The sequence below is a fragment of the Psammomys obesus genome, unplaced genomic scaffold (genome assembly GCF_907164565.1).
Source record: "Psammomys obesus unplaced genomic scaffold, mPsaObe1.curated_primary_1811, whole genome shotgun sequence".
NCBI classification, from domain to species: Eukaryota; Metazoa; Chordata; class Mammalia; order Rodentia; family Muridae; genus Psammomys; species Psammomys obesus.
The window spans coordinates 9,682,548-9,697,938 of NW_026596152.1; the positions used below are offsets into that span (position 1 = coordinate 9,682,548).

Below are 15,391 nucleotides of genomic sequence, written 5' to 3' on the forward strand. Positions count from 1 at the left end.
AGATTACAGGTCACCACCACGCCTCTGCATGCACTGGGAGAGAACTCGCTTGTACTGCTCTTTTTCAGGGTCACCTATGAAGATCCCCAGGCTGTTGGAGGACTTGCTTCTGCACTAGACACTCGGAAACAGAGCTCAGAAATGGTAGGTCTTCAATCCTGTGTTTTGCCCACAATCTTCTGGAGATAAAGACAGGCAGTGTGGTGAAGTTGTCTGGACAAGTCTTCAGAAGTTGGCTTGTATAGATGGCAGAGACAGCCTAGGAAGGGCACCGCAGAGCACCCCTGGGCGGTGGGCAGTGCACCGGTGAAATAATGATCATCACGAGGAAAGTACACGCTGAGCCGCCTCGCTGCTGACCTAGCAAAGTTGCACCGATTCCGGGGGAAGGTGGCTGAGGGTCAGGACTTGTCTGTGAGGTGGCTTGGAGAGTGTCCTATGGCACTCTGGTCTTGGAAAGAGGCAGGCCAGAAAACATTTTGAAATAAAGGATGAAATTTCTGTGAGCTCCAAACCACAGCCAGTTTCTGTAAGACTTCAGATCCCAGGGGGAAAGGACATGTGCACTTAATACATTTTTTGAAGATATTTCTTTTTTGAGCCCAACCAGGAAATGTATGAGAATACATGCCTGTCTGCCTGGCAAGGAAGAAGAGGGCTCCCAGGATCCCATGGGCTGGAATGAAAGGGGGCTGTGCCCACCCATCTACTGCACAGGGAAGGGCCCTTTGCTTCCTGAACACCAGATCTTAGCCTCCTGTGGCCCCAGTGCAAAGGGGCTGGTGAGGGACAGTACATCTGCTGCCTGGCATAATGGAAAAGCTTGGTCTTGACGGCAGGGACTCCTTTTCTGAGCTGGTATCTGTTCGTCTGTAGAGGCTGCCAGGAGGTGCAGAGAGCCCACCTGCTGCCTCGATGTCAGTACACCTATTAGACAGTGGTGGCCTGCAGTGGCAGTCACCATCTACACAGTAGTCTTGGTTATTTCTCCCATTACTTAGGCTCTCTCTGCATGGAACCCAGCAAGGGAATTAGAGCCAGGCCAGGCCAGGAGTCTGCCAGCGTACTGCCTAGCGAAGGCAAGGGTGACCCTTTCTCCTGGCACCTCTGGAGCAGCCTCAACCCCAATAGGCTCTTTGTTTTCTACCCTGAACCTAGGGCCTGCCCCATCATGCCAGCATGTGGCCTGCTCCAACCCAGGCTATTTACTATCAGTGCCCAAGCCTGGGTCCAAGTCCAGGAGACGTGGTCAACTTCTTACCCATCACCCTTTGAATACGTGGCTTGGCCTGGCTCCCTGTTTGCAAAAGTCTTGCTGATTCCAGCAGATTTACCAATGATAGTAGGCAGGTTGCTGTTTCTGTTGTTACTGGGGCAAGAACTGGCCTCAGCCAGAAAGACTGGCAGGACATGTGATGGACATGTGTGTCTCTGTGTGTGAACACATCTGCAGGCTGCCTTGACCCTTCCTGGGCCATGCTGTCCTAGAACTGAGAACAAAGTCAAGGAGAGAAAGTTGTGTAGCCACACCTCTGCAAGTAAGATCCCACTTCTAGTTGTGTCACTTAAAGAAGCAGGAAAGGGCTGGCAAGATGACTCAGCAGATAAAGGCACTCACGGCCAAGCCTTCCCCTTGAGTTCCATCCTCAGAACTGCGTGGTGGAGAGAGACAACAGACTGCTACAAGTTGCCCTCTGACTTCCACATGCACAGCAGCGCGCATGTGCAGATGTGCCTGTACATGTGTACATACAAAATAAATAGAATTTTTTAAAGCAGGAGGCCTGTGGGTGTGCTCTGGGTCAGCAGCAGCACCACGAATAAACAAACATAAAAACATGGGAAGGCAAGAAAGAATGTGCTGAATTCAGCATTCAAGTCAAGAACTTAAGGAAAAAAAATACATAGGCAACTAGAGTGGAGAAAAGAAAAGAAAAAAGCAGAGTGAGTTAGAAAAAGGTCAAGCCAATTTTGCTGAAGCTAGCTCTCTGAAAGTTGACCCCTTAAACCAGGCATGGTAACAACAAACTATAATCCCAGAAGACTGAGACAGGACGATTGGAAGTCCAGGTCAGCCTAAGGGACAAAAAATAAAAATAAAAAAGAAGAAGAAAAGAAAAGAGAGAATTAATCTGTCTAGTCTGGTGTTCCTATCAAGAGAATTAGCCTGGGCGCCCAGCCTCTCAGGCTCTGTGGAAGCCTCCGGGCGTTGGAGAGCGATCACCACGAACATCTTGTGATTGTGGTTACTGAATCTTCCTTTTCTTTTTCAGGTGGGTGGGCAGGGTGCGTGCTAGGGCAGAGGTGGGAAGCATCACGTCACATTTCCTTGTGAGACAGACGATGAAATCGGAACAACGATTTTTCGTTTTACAATATGTGGTGTGACTTCCTGTAGCGGGTATTGCTGTGACTTTTCTTTTTGGGACTTTTCTGTCCTTGGCCCAACAGAGAGGGAAAGGTGGGGACCCTGACCTGCAGCCCATAGACAGCTGGCTCATGACCCAAGGAATGGTGAGGAGCCACAGCTGAATGAGCTCGCTGCCCACCCCAGCCCCTCACCGTGTAACAGTTGGCACCTTCCTCTTGCCACCTGCCCAGTCCTTGTGACCAGACAGGACATAGAACAGTCACTTGTTCTGGGAGTGCCAAATCTCCCCACTGTGTCTGGAATCTCCGTAAGGCCCCAGACTTCCGGCTCAGGAAACACCTTTCCTGCAATTTTGCTGAGCCTGTGATCCTGGGTCTTTATGGGCTGGGATGTTTGCAGGCTCGAGGGGGCCCTTTCTCTTCTCCGATAGATTCTGGAGTTCTTGGCAGTATTCGTTTTTTCCAGGATGAGCACAAGTAATCATGGCTTGTGCCCAGTGGGAGGGTCTGTTATGAGAGGACTCAATCAGAGAAGCTCCCTTTTGCCCTGGGCCTAAGAATTTAGCAGTCCTAGAATTGGTGGACTTATATAGTAGGATAGTCTCATATATGGCCTGGAAATCTCTTGCATAAATGTATAGATGATAGTAAGAGAGTAAAAAGAAGATAAAGCTGGGAGCGCTGATATCACACCTGCAGTGCGCTCTTAATTAGGACTTTCATGGCAGAGGCTTGGGAAGGTCTTTCTTACCTTATCTGTGCAGGTGGCCCTGAGTGGGTATATGAAGAGAGGGTCCCAAGTTTGCCTCGGGTTGACCGAGTCATCCCCAGTACACAATCAAGCTGTAGGTGTGTATGGTAGGGGTGGAGCAGGTGAGGATACAAAGAAATAAGCTGGCGACAGAAATAGACATGGGGACCTCTGCCCTCCAGATAAATGCAGTAAGCCAGATGTAGAACTAGCCTTTGGCGTTAGGCCAGGAGAGGGGCCCAGGTAGGCAGGTGTCCACGTAGGACTTGCAAGTGACAGCAAGCTGCTTACAGCCCAGGGGCCAGCAGCTTAAGAAAGGCTTGAGTCATGGGAACAGACAGTGTCTGGAGATCAGTGCAGCGGTGCTCAAGTGTCCCTGCTCCCACAGCAGCAGATACTTGCCCTGAGGAAGAAAGGCTACTCCTGCAAGTGTGGGATGGCCAGGCCTCTCTTCTGAAGGTCAGGCTGGGCCCTGGCCTAAAACTGTATCTCCATTGTCCAAGTTAAGAAGATCTAGCTGTGTGCCCTCGTGCCTGTTAACCCTGCAAAAAAGGATACTGCCCTCCAAACTACCTGAATATGACCTGGGCAGCTGGTGATGGTGCCTGTCTTTGTCCACACAAGCCGACTCTTCCCTTCCCTGTCCCCATAGAGAGCCCCAGTCTTCAACTTCCCAGAAACAAACCCAACTAACAGCTAACTTGGAATCTCACCTTCCTGCCTACAGTGTTCTTCCTGTTAAAACAATGTGTAACTGCTTTGCCTTATTTCCCGTAGAATAGAAATCCTACCTTTCCAAACTTCTCAAGTACAGATTCTTCATATGGAAACTTTGTGTACTGAGTGAGACCAGGGGCTTTAGAACATCCTCCCATTGGATTTGGGTTCAGTATCACGAAGTGTTTCACAGCTCCTCTAAAGAGAGCACCCAGTGCAGATTTGCACCTCTGGGCAGGTAGGTTTCCTTGTATGCGTGGAGCTGGGGACAGCTGCGGGAAGAGTGCCTTGTGACTTGTGACTTCGTCGCCTCAGACTTCAAGTGTGAGGGCAGCCTGCACAGTTAGGTCACTGCGCCAGGGGCGTTGGCAGCTAAAAGTAAGCCAGATCTGGCTAGAGCCCAGGGTCAGTGGCTTTCCCTTCCCTTCCTTTCTGGCTCTTAGGTCTTCTCTGCTACTCCTGGCTGGTGATCAGTTAGGACCATCCCCCATTTCCAGGGTATAAGCAGGAAAATCAGAGCATGAAAGCTGTCATGGTAAAGCATGCCTCTGGTCTTAGAACTGGGCAGGCTGAGACAGGAGCCTTATGGTGTGGGCCAGCCTGGGCTATACAGAGACCACTCTAAGCTGAATAATGGGACCTTGTCATACACACACACACACACACACACACACAAATAGTAGTAACCATGACTACAGTAATAACAGTGTCAAAGCAAGAACAGAAGTAATAGACCATCTGCCCACATTCATTCATGGTCCTATGTTGATTTCCCAACACCAGGGGGCCAGGGCAAGGAAGAACAACAGTAGTGGGTTACAAAAAGGTGGGGCTACAGAGATGACTCAGCAGTTAAAAGCACATACTGTTCCTGTAGAGAACCCACACTCAGTTCCCAGCACCCACACTGAGCAGCTCACAGCGGCCTATAAGTGCCTTTCCAGAAAACCGGATGCCCCGCTCTGGCATGAACACCTGCACTTACGTGAGCACACCCTGCCCCACACACACGGAGAAAGAGAAGATTAAAAATAAAAACAGATTAGTAAAAACCTGCTGTGGTAAGAGGCTAATGCTAGTCATCCACACTCTATAACCCTGGCAGACTACCAGACATAGCAAACCAAAGAAAAAAACCAAAACCAAACAAACAAAAAACCAGAAAACAAAAAACTGGCTAGAGCCAATGGCAGCGTCTCTCCTTTTCTCTTCCCAAGGTGGAGTGGCCTGCCTGAAGCTCCAGACAGGTGCCAATAGCAGGACTTCTGCCTACCACCTAGATCCTAACCTGCCACCCTGGCTTCAGAGATGCCTGAACTTCTTTGGACTCATAAGTTGGGCCTGGGGCTGTTACCAGGGTGGCTGCCGTTTTTACATGGGTCAGCATTTGGCGTTGGTCTCCATGGGAGGGTGTTCTGGGTTCCTTTCTCTTTACACCCATTCGTCCTCTCAGCCTCCCTCTTCACTCTTCAACCTCCTGTAACAGCCTGCAGCTTGGACCAGTGTCTAAGAAGATGCTAAAACCATGGCATGTGAAAGCCAACAGCTTCCTAGGGATCTGCTGGATGAGCCCCTTGTGTAACAGATACAGATGCTAAGGCACTCAAGGGCCTGGTGCCTTGCTCAAAGCCACAGGGCAGAGACACACTAAGACTCCATGCTCCCTTCCTTCTGTCAGCAGGAGGGGGAGCTGTTTCTCCCCTGTTCTGGGCTTCTGCAGGCTGTATTTTCCAGAGAGTATACATGTTGAGTCTGGGTCTGGGTGTCCCTGTGTGGTGAGAGGGATGCTCTGTCTGCTTCCCAGAGCAGGTTCATAGCTGTGCTCCTGCATCAGCCCCCTGCCATTTAACCCCCATTTATTTAGATAAGCCTCTTCATTCATTTATGTATTTATTTAGCTGTTTATTTACTTGCTATTTCTCTATTTATTTATTTATTTATTTATTTATTTATTTATTTATTTATTTATATAAGCCTAGATGATAAGCAGCACCCCAGCTCCTCAGAACGTGCCCTGAGGCCTGAGAGACTCAGTTCCAGTGACCAGACTCCTTTGCATGTCTGTATTAGAACACAGAACCTGGAAGATGAGGGATCCTGACTCAGGAGTATTAGACTCAAAATGTCACATTGCAGTCACCCTATTCACAGATGAGGAAATGGAGGCCAAACTTGTTGAAGTGCCCAGGCCAACTCCTTCACCTCTGTCCACATAGCTGTGGCTTCTAAGACAGAAGAGAGTGGCTCTCCCTATTGAAGAAATGGCTCAAAGAGAAGTGACTTGCCCCGAGCCTGCAGCTGGGCGCTGGGGCACAGGTGGGCCCAGCTCCACTGTCTTCTCACTGTGTTGCCCTTGCACTTGTTGTGTTTAGCTGTTTGCTGATTTTGATGTGAATTAAACCAAAAGCTTCATGTATGGTAGGCAAGCACTCACTTCTGAATTATATCTTTAGCCCTCTTACTTTTTTTTTTTTTTTTAGATAGGGTCTCTCTACATAGCACTGGCTGTCCTGGAACTCACTCTGTAGACCAGGCTGGCCTCAAACTCACACAGTTCCACTTGCCCCCACCCCCCAAGTACTGGAATAAAGGTGTATGCTAGCCACCAGGCCCAGCGTAGCCCTCTAACTTTTAATAATAACAAAAGAATTATTAGAAAAATAAAACGGGACATCTTAGTCCTCTGAACCTTTCAAACTAGCAGCATAGTGAAGGTGTTTGGCCTCCTGCAATATGGCCTGTGCTCTACTCCAGCACTGCAGAAAGAGCTGCACAGATGTGGAGTCTAAGCTTCTAGGTGGACTGAGTTGGATCAGGCAAAAGGGCCTACATGGTACTCTAGCAGCTGCCATGGGTGGCATTTCTCATTGGAGAAATTGTTGACTTTCTGAACCGTTAATTAGGTATGGCACATGTCCTCTACGTGTTGGACATTGTGCTTTCTAGATATCAAGATCATGAAAACAGCACATCCTGTTCCAGGACTGAGTCAAGGTAGAAAGCCCCCGCATCCTCCCACCTCTGTCATGAGATAACCCTTTGTGCCCACTGTGTCCAGATGTTCTTTGATGGGGAAGGAGGCATCTGCTGTGAGCACTGATGGCACAGCTACCGAGCAGCCTTGGTCTCACCCTGAGTGAGTAATCATCTGCTTTGTCACTGTGACTCACGTCATGGTGTAAGAGCTCCCTGAAATATACAGTTCGACAGTTTGAAGTGTCTGGGGGTTAAACTGGCAGTACAGAGAGACACTGCCTAGGGATCTGTGAGCTGTTCTGAAAATGCTTGCGTGCCTGCTCACAGCAGGGTGAAGACTGGGCACAGAGCACGTTCCCAGAGCTGGGGTCACCAGCTTACTGAGGGATGTGCTGCAGGCATCTGCTCAGCGTGTGCAGGTGCCACACCTTTTGGAAACAGATTTCAGCCTCCAAAACAGGGCCTGGCAATATGAGTTCTTTGTTTTCTTTTCGGGTTGCAGTTTTGGGGTTATTTTTGTTTTGTTTTTAAGAATTACTTACACCAAGTCTTCTTATTGCCTATTTAAAGTTTATATTTACCCTAGATTGTGACATTAGAGTGTAGCAAGCTATGAATGCAGCACTGTCATTTTTTTTTTTCTCTAGAAATAAGTGGGCTAATAAACAAGCCTCCCAGGAGAGTTACCTCTTAGCCCCGGGGCAGGTAAAGAGGCGGGTTGCCCGACTAAAGGCTGTCACCTCATTTATCTAGGCTGGGAGCCAACCTTTTATTAATGTGGCTTCTAGAGGGTTAAAGGCCACCTTCACTTCTTATCCTGTCATATTTGATAGCAACTTAAATGTTTTTAGTTGCACATTTTTTCAGACTGCGCTGGGGCCTTTGGCTCAGGCCAAGGCATGACACCTTCTTCCAACACCCAGGTTTGTTGGGGAACATTGCCACACCCTAGGCAGCCTGCTTCCCAGCCACAGCGGACTACTTTTCTCAACTATTGAAGCTTAGACAGCTGCTGAGGTAGGAGGAAAGAATCACAGTGAAGGGAGCTGTGGCATTTGAGGCTACTGGGTGGTATTTTTTCCTCAAAAGAGAGAAAGAAGACGAAAGCCCTCTGTCCTTTTTTGTCATCAAAGCTCTCGTTTTAGCTGTGTTCCCGTTAGTGCTAGAGTGTGCCCTTCCCAGACCGAGGGAGCATGTGCCTCTGGCTCCTTCACCAACTCAGAAAGCCACCTTGTGGAACAGAGGCCCAGGGCTGGGCTGCCCCACCCTCTTCTGGGCATGCTGCTGCTCAGTTTCCCTCTGTCCCAAGAGCCTTTTGGCCTAGGGCGGGTCTTCACTGAGGGAAGCTGATTCTCCCTCCTGTCATGGCTGCTACAGGACCAGTCCTTCCTGAGATTAGAGGGTGTTTTGAAGTTCTGGCCTGAAAAGGCAAACACACATAAGCAAAAAGTTCTCCATATCAAGAACACGTACTTTCTTGCCACCAGCCCCCCGCTGGCCAGTCTGCTTATAATTTACCACCTCATTGCTTTCCTCACCTGCCATTCCACATAGAGCTGCCTGTGTTGCCTGTGTGTGCCATGTAGTTGTTTTGCTCTGTGTACATTTTGGTTTTGTTTGGGGGGGTTTACTTTTGATGATTTACTTTGTTCTGGTGTTCTGTCTTCTTTTGCCTGGCTGTGTGGGGGCTGCCTGACCCCGCTGCTTGCCGCCTCTGCCTCCGTAGATCCCCGTTGCGCAGCCCTCTGTCATGGACGACATTGAGGTGTGGCTCAGGACAGACCTGGTGAGATTTGACTTTTACATTCGGCGTGTGGGTTGCAGCAAGGCGGATGTTCTTCTGAGGACAGGCCTTGGGGCTCGTGGCAGGGGGGTGCTCCACCTCGGGTTGGAGGAGGGAGGTCAGGGCAGCTCACCAAAGCTCCCCTTCCTTTTCCAACATGTGGAGCCTGGTGGTGCTGGCTCTGGGCACAGCCTGTCAGCCACAGAGCTCCATACAGATGTGGGCAGGTCCCTTTCAAGGCCTCACATCTGCAGAGGTTGGAGCCCAGCTCTAACCACTCCTAACACACACTGGATCCTCCCCAGTTTTCCCTAAGTGGCAGAGGTGTGTGTTTGAGTGGTTTTTCTGCTTGTTTGTTTTTGTTTCATTTTGCTTTTTGTTTTGAGGGAGGAGGAGATTTTTGTGTTTTTGTTTCCTTTATTTTTGCCCCTATGTTGGGGATTGAACTCATGGCATAGTGCATGCTAGTGGCAAGTGCTGCATTCCAACCCTCATTTCTTTTTTCTTTTTTCTTCCCCCCCCCCCCCAACAAATGAGTTAGGCACCTGGTTTTAAGTTCACCATCATCTCCATCCCACTGTCTTCTGGTATTTGTTTACAAGAACTCCTGCCCGAAAAGGATATTTCTCTGTGTTCTAGGATAGATAACAAACTGAGCCGATCATGTGTCTGAAGACGGCCTCAAGTCAATTCCCTGCTCCTTACAGAGCGTACATTCACAGCAGCTGGGTGGAGGAGGGGTGCAGTGGTGGCCACAGGCTTTCTGTGGCACTTCCCATGCGAAACAGGACAGTATGCTGTAGGCAGGGTCTAACCCTGCCTCTTCCCCAGGGGCCCAGGCCTTCTAAAGATAGGAGGCAGGCACCTGGATGTCAGGGAAGGTTGGAAGGCCCTGTGATCTATCCAGCAGTGCCTAGAAAGAAATATGGCCCTCACAGGGGAGGAAACAGGAAGTCTCAGTACCCTCTCCCAGACTAGGCATATTGTCACACACCTATAATCCCAGCATTTGGGAAGTGGAGGCAGGAAGATCAGAAGTGCAAAGGCCAGCTTTAGCTACATGATGAATTCAAGGCCAACCTGGGCTACCTGAGAGCCTTAAGAGACAAGATCCAGAAAGGATTTATTAGCAAGGCTCTCAGCAAGGCAGTGATATATCCAGAGAAGGCCAGGTAGCTCAGCCTTGCTAGTGACTTTTCACTCCAGCATGGGTCCTTTCCTGTGAGGCCTGTGTGTAAGCTCCTCTCTGATCAAGTGTGATCCACTTAAATGTGTAGAGATACACAGCACCTCCATGGTCCCTTTAGGCAGAAAGAATGGGAGCTTAAGGGCAGTGGGAGGGAGAGCCTGAGGTCTAGCTCCCTGGGGGCTGTGGGACATGTTTCTAGGTGGCAGCTTCCACTGACCTCCACCACTGGAGTCAGGTTGAGGCCATTCAGGCCCTGAGCAGCTTCTAGCCTCGTGTGTGGCTGGATCACTATGCTGGCAGCACTGATGTGCCTCAGCCTCATGTGGCCATGGCTTCTCTCCTCAGAGCCTGGTGTTAATGGGCAGAGTTCTCCCCTCTGGCCCTGGTAGGGACCAGCCTGTACCTGGATTTTTCTTTCTTGTCCTTCTAGGGATCAAAACCTAGAATCTTTTTGTTGTTTTCCTTTTTTTTAAACATTTTTTTTTTCAAGCATACACTCTGCCTCTCTCAGAGGAAGAAGAGAAATCTGGAAACAGGAAAAGTAGAAGTCTACTGGGTAGCCCTGGGTGGGCAGAAGTGGTGGGGTGGGCAAGACAGGGATGAGCCCTAATGCCATTCTCTGCTCCATCCACAGAAGGGTGACGACCTGGAAGAGGGTGTCACAAGCGAAGGTAGGCCTGGCCAGTGGCCTTACAGCCCTTCTGCTCTCTTATTCCTGACTCTCAGGGGTACACAGGGGCTGGCCTGCTCTTCATGGGGACTAAGTCCTCCTCAGACACGGATCACACAGTGCACATCTGTGCAGGGCCTCTTGGGCATCTGGGCCTCAGTTCATGGTTAGGTGGTAATATGGGCCCAGTTTTCCAACAAGGCTCCTGCCCTTTTCCCATCTGACCTGACCTCCTCTTCATCTTGCCTTCTATACCTTATCCCATGCTTCCCATCCTCTGGAGTCTTCCAGACCCTGTGACAAAGACCAGTCTAAGGACCTGCCATTTGTGCTACATGGCTGCCCTCTGCAGCCTTTCTCTAGTCTCTTCTTGGGTCAGTGAGGGTGGGCCTGTGGTATCTGGTTCATTTTCTCAGCCCTGCCTGGTGCTGATCTGGGAGACAGAGCTCTGGGCTCTAGGAGGGGCCGGTGCTCTGCACCCACCCACTGTTTTTTCTAGAGCCTTTCTATGCAGGGACTAAGGGCTACTGGACCCTTTCCTCAACATTGGGGACCCTCTCCTCACACACCCCTAGTTCAGTTTCCACCTGCTCTGCACACAGAGAGTCAGGAATACGTGACTTCTCTTTGGCTGGTCCCCAGCCTGGGAGAGCACAGCATAGTGTGGGATCTGGCTGGTTGCTCTCCCGCCAGCACCCCTCCCATCCCCGCCCCTGCGCACATGTACCTCCTGCCAGAGTGCAGCCAGGCCAATGTGGTACTGGCTGGAGCTGGGGAGCAGGGTGTAAGGCTTTAGCTAAGTGACCCCCACCAAGCCTGGCCCTCAATTTGGTTTGTATTGCAGAGTTCGATAAGTTCCTGGAAGAAAGAGCCAAAGCTGCAGAAACAGTTCCAGACCTGCCCTCGCCCCCCACAGAGGCCCCTGCACCTGCCTCGACTACTTCCAACCGAAAGAAGCCAGAGCGGTCTGAGGATGCACTCTTTGCCCTGTGAGCTGTCCTGTGGTTTCCCCATGACAGGTCACTGCTGACTCTCCTAGTGGACACTGGGCACTGGCTACTCCCCCAGCCTGCATACCTGTATCTTCATGGAAATGCCACTGTGTTTGCTCCCAGGCTGCCCTGGTCAGTTCCCACCTTGCCACCTTTTCTCTTGGTGGCAACAGCAGCATTGACCAGAGGTCCTGTCCTCCGTCACCCCGAGGGCTCTCTTGGCCTTCCATCTTCCCAGGAAGAACCCGTGGTCCAGCCCCAGGCAGGGTAGCCCCTTGACACTTTGTGAGCCGAGCTCCTGAACTGACCCTCTTATTATCTCCCTGTTCCTGCTTCTGCCTAGCTGCTCCATGGCTTCCTCTGGGTGGGACACTCTGCTCCCCTGGACCCCCTTCTTTCATAGAGGACTCCAGGAAAGCAGGGCTCAAGCATTTGTAACTACAGGCTTAGTTTCCCTCCTTGGACCATGTGACACCTGTGGCACATAGTGTGTCTGTGCTTGAGTGGTCTCTGTGGGCACCTTGAAGGTCCCTCATGTTTCTGACCCATTCTCCATCAGTCAGCTGCTAGGCCTGGGACCTGTGGCTCTTGGTGTGAGAATAGCCTAGAACAGCTGTGACGGCAACGTGTGCCCTCTAGATGGTAGGCAGCACTCCATACTTGCTGTGCACACTCACACTCACATCTGGCCCTGGGATCTACAGAGGGTTGTTTGCTAAAGCAACATGACTTTAGTGCACCCCATGACTAGACTTCGCCTTCAGCATTCTCCTCGAGCTACCTCCAGGCCCAGGAGGTTCCAGATGACCTGGAGCCATACTCCACCCTTCTCCCCACCCTGACATTGTCTCAGCCATCATGGTTGTTCCCATTTGACCTGCCACCCAGCCCACATGTCCCCCAGCCAACAATTTCATTCTGAAGCTTGCTGATAGTTGGTTCTGAGCAAATGAGAGCTGGTGATACCTGCTCCTGTCCTGTGTCTTTGCTGGTTTGTTTCCTGGCTCTGAGCAAATGACTCCATGCCACCTTAATCCTGGTCTAGTTGCTGTTGCCTAGAAAAAGGAAGCTGCTGCTACAGTGGTGTTACTATATACTGTTCAGGTTACCACATACTCCCCACCCAGTGTGAGGTCAGCCCTTCCCACTGTTAGGAAGGCCCAGTGCTATGCCTGTCCCCACGCCCGACACCAGCCCCAGTCCCGGTAGGGAGAGGAGGCTGGCTTCACTTGAAATGAGGTCAGCGAGCAGGGTTTGGGAAGCTTGTAGGGAAGGGCTGCAGCCCTGGGTGAGAACAGAAACGGCCTTCCCCAGGCCCCCACGCCAACCCAGCACCTTCTCCCTCAGCAGTCTCTGGGTGAATACCACTCTGACCCTGCAAAAGCTGTCCAGGAAGCCCCTCCTGCCAGGAGTTCAGCTGACCTGCTAATGCCCAGCCCTCTCTCAGCACCGGCTACACTTCCACCCTCCACTCAGGACCCTTGACCAACCAGAGCTTCTCTCTCAGTGTTTCTCAAGGGCAGAGCCCTCTAAGACCAGCCTGGCTGTTAAGGCCTTTGAAGGCTTGTCACACCAAGGAGAATGAGGAGCCCAGTACAGCTGGAAGCTTGGCCTTTGGCACAGTCCTCAAAGGGTTGTCTCTGAGGGTCAGCTGTACACAGCCTATAAGGGCTGAGCCTGTGGGCAGTAGGCAGTCAGGCCAGCGTCTCTGAATTAAGAGGTTGCCCCTTGTTTATGGATGATGTAGAAAGGAAGATGGGCCTCCATCAGGGAGAGAGACTGATGTGGGGTCTCACCATAGGCTAACAAGGCTGTTTCTAGTACCAGTGTCCAGAGCTGGCCCCTGCCCTCCTGGCTGCAGCTACTGGGTATGGCTGAGAGAGGCCAGGCTGTCCTGGGGGCAGAAGGTCCTCAGAGAATCCCACCAGCTGTCAAGAGGCCACCTTTCTGGCTGGGGCCAGCCCAGCTGGCATTTGGTTTGTATTCTTCATATTTTGTCTGGAGGTAGCCTGCCTTATCTGTAGGTTGAAGTGACATGTGCCTGAGGCCCTTACCAGAAGCAAGATTGGGTCTGCAGGTCCTGAAGGGGGTTTAATGCTTTTGAACTGTCCTGTCCGGAGGACTCTGTTTCCTACCTGTTTCCCACCATTTGTGGGCAAAGTCCTTAGAAGCTGGGCCCTCTCAAGCCAGCCGCCTCTACAAGTGTTAGAAATCACAGATAGAGTATGTACTTAATTACACTAAATTATTGCCGGGACTCCTCATAAGCACTAATTACACCTGATTATAGGTTAAAATATTTATTTTGTCAAAATATTTTCTTGAGGATGTGTTTAACCTTTTCTTGTTCATTGTGTGCTGAAATGTGAAGACTGCTTCTTTCTACCTTTTTGGCCATCAGGCAGCAGTGAAGGAAAGTCACCAGGTGTAGTTTGACCCTGCCCTAGAGTGACCTCTTCCAGGTACCAAGAAGGCAGGCTGGAGTTGGGTGGAGAGTGACCAACTCATTTATCTGTACATGCGACATGGGGTTTCAGAGCCAAAAGGGTTTCTTGGTAGCTGTGGCCAGAGCTAGCTTCCATTTGTCCTGTCAGTCCCTCAGAGTGAGTGACTGTGACTTGGCTCATTGCCCTTGTCCTCCCCACCTGGCACATGCTGTCAGCCACAACACTGCTCAGCTGGGAGAGTGGTGGCCAGGCCCTGAGTGGCCCAGTGGCAGCGAGTTCCTTTGCTCCACCACAAGGCTTCCCTGCCAGTAGTCCTCTGACTGATGGTCTCTCAGATGGCTCAGGGCATGCCATGGGCACTGTTGGGGCCAGGTCAGCCCTAGGTGGCTGGGAGAGCAGAATGAGGGCCTTTGTTCCTGCCTCACCAGTCCACAGCCTCCCTGTGGTCTGCTGTTGGGATGCTCAGCCACACCGGAGGCCAGCAAGGGAATGTCTCCACTTGGAGGTCCTCCCTTTGTGGCCCTGTGGTACCCACTTAGCACAGTACCCATCTCCAGCCCTTCCTGTTCATGGGGGTCTAGGTAGGCTTTCCCTAGTCTCCAAGGACAACTGTCAACCCTGTGTCCTAACTGCTCCTGCCCTCGGGCTCTCTGGGAGAGCAAGGGTGGAGTTCCTTCCTAAAGTTTGCACTTCCTTTACGAGGATCCGAGGATCCTTGGGGCTGCTGAAAAGAAGGTGTTGAGTTTGTTATCCTGTTGTCTCCCAGGCAGATCCTTGTCCCTGTCCTGCTTCTGTGGTTAGAGCTGGCTCTGAGGGTGGCTCAGAGTGACAACTAGCGTGTCCCCCACCCACTGGCTTCCAAATACTGCCTCTGATTTGTGTCCCTGCACGTAAAGTTCGCCACAATAAATGGTTGAACCAGCCAGTCCCGCGTGGTGTCTGAGCTGGCCTGCCATCCAAAGGGCCTGAAAGCTGGCCCACCTGACCTCTTTTTTAAATTATACCTTAAAATCACATGTCTGTGTGTGTTGTCTGAGTGTGGATGTGTGCACTTACTAGGTCAGGTAACCACAGAGGCCAGGAGAAGGTGTTCAGTTCCCTGGAGCTAGAGTTGGAAGTGGGTGTGGCCTCCCTGTGGAAGCTGGGAAACAAACTCCAGTTCTCTGCAAAAGCGGTGTTAACCAGAGAGCGATCTCCCCAGCTCTTGCCTGCCTTTTAATTTTATTTCATGTTTTGAGATAAGGTCTCCATGTAGCCCTGGCTGGCCTGGAACACACTGTGTAGCCCAGACTGGCCTCAAACCCAGAGGTTCTTCAGCCTCTACTTCCCAAGTGCTGGGATAAAGGGCCTGGGCCACAAGCCCAGCACCCCAGGCCTTCTTTAACTGGCCTTCATGGAGGAAACAGTTGCGGACCTGCTCCTTCATTCCTCAAGGGAACTCCTATGCCCTGCAGACCAGCAGACTGTGGGGAAGGGGGGCCAGATATCTGTCTGCT

General features: G+C 51.1%; 1 protein-coding gene across 4 annotated transcripts in view; it reads left to right on the forward strand.

Annotated features, from left to right (window-relative positions):
• Positions 1-14,820, forward strand: part of Tom1l2 (target of myb1 like 2 membrane trafficking protein) — a 122,555-nt gene extending 107,735 nt beyond the window's left edge. Inside the window, exons 12-16 of one of the 4 annotated variants that reach the window (XM_055593941.1) lie at positions 69-144; positions 2,452-2,514; positions 8,541-8,600; positions 10,421-10,457; positions 11,301-14,820. In XM_055593941.1, coding sequence (XP_055449916.1) covers positions 69-144; positions 2,452-2,514; positions 8,541-8,600; positions 10,421-10,457; positions 11,301-11,449 — 385 coding nt within the window. In that variant the 3' untranslated portion in view covers positions 11,450-14,820. Of the gene's footprint in view, positions 1-68; positions 145-2,451; positions 2,515-7,737; positions 7,832-8,540; positions 8,601-10,420; positions 10,458-11,300 lie in introns of those variants that run through there. The other 3 variants (XM_055593942.1, XM_055593943.1, XM_055593945.1) reach the window with 3 other exon arrangements.
• The last annotated feature ends 571 nt before the right edge of the window (positions 14,821-15,391 follow it).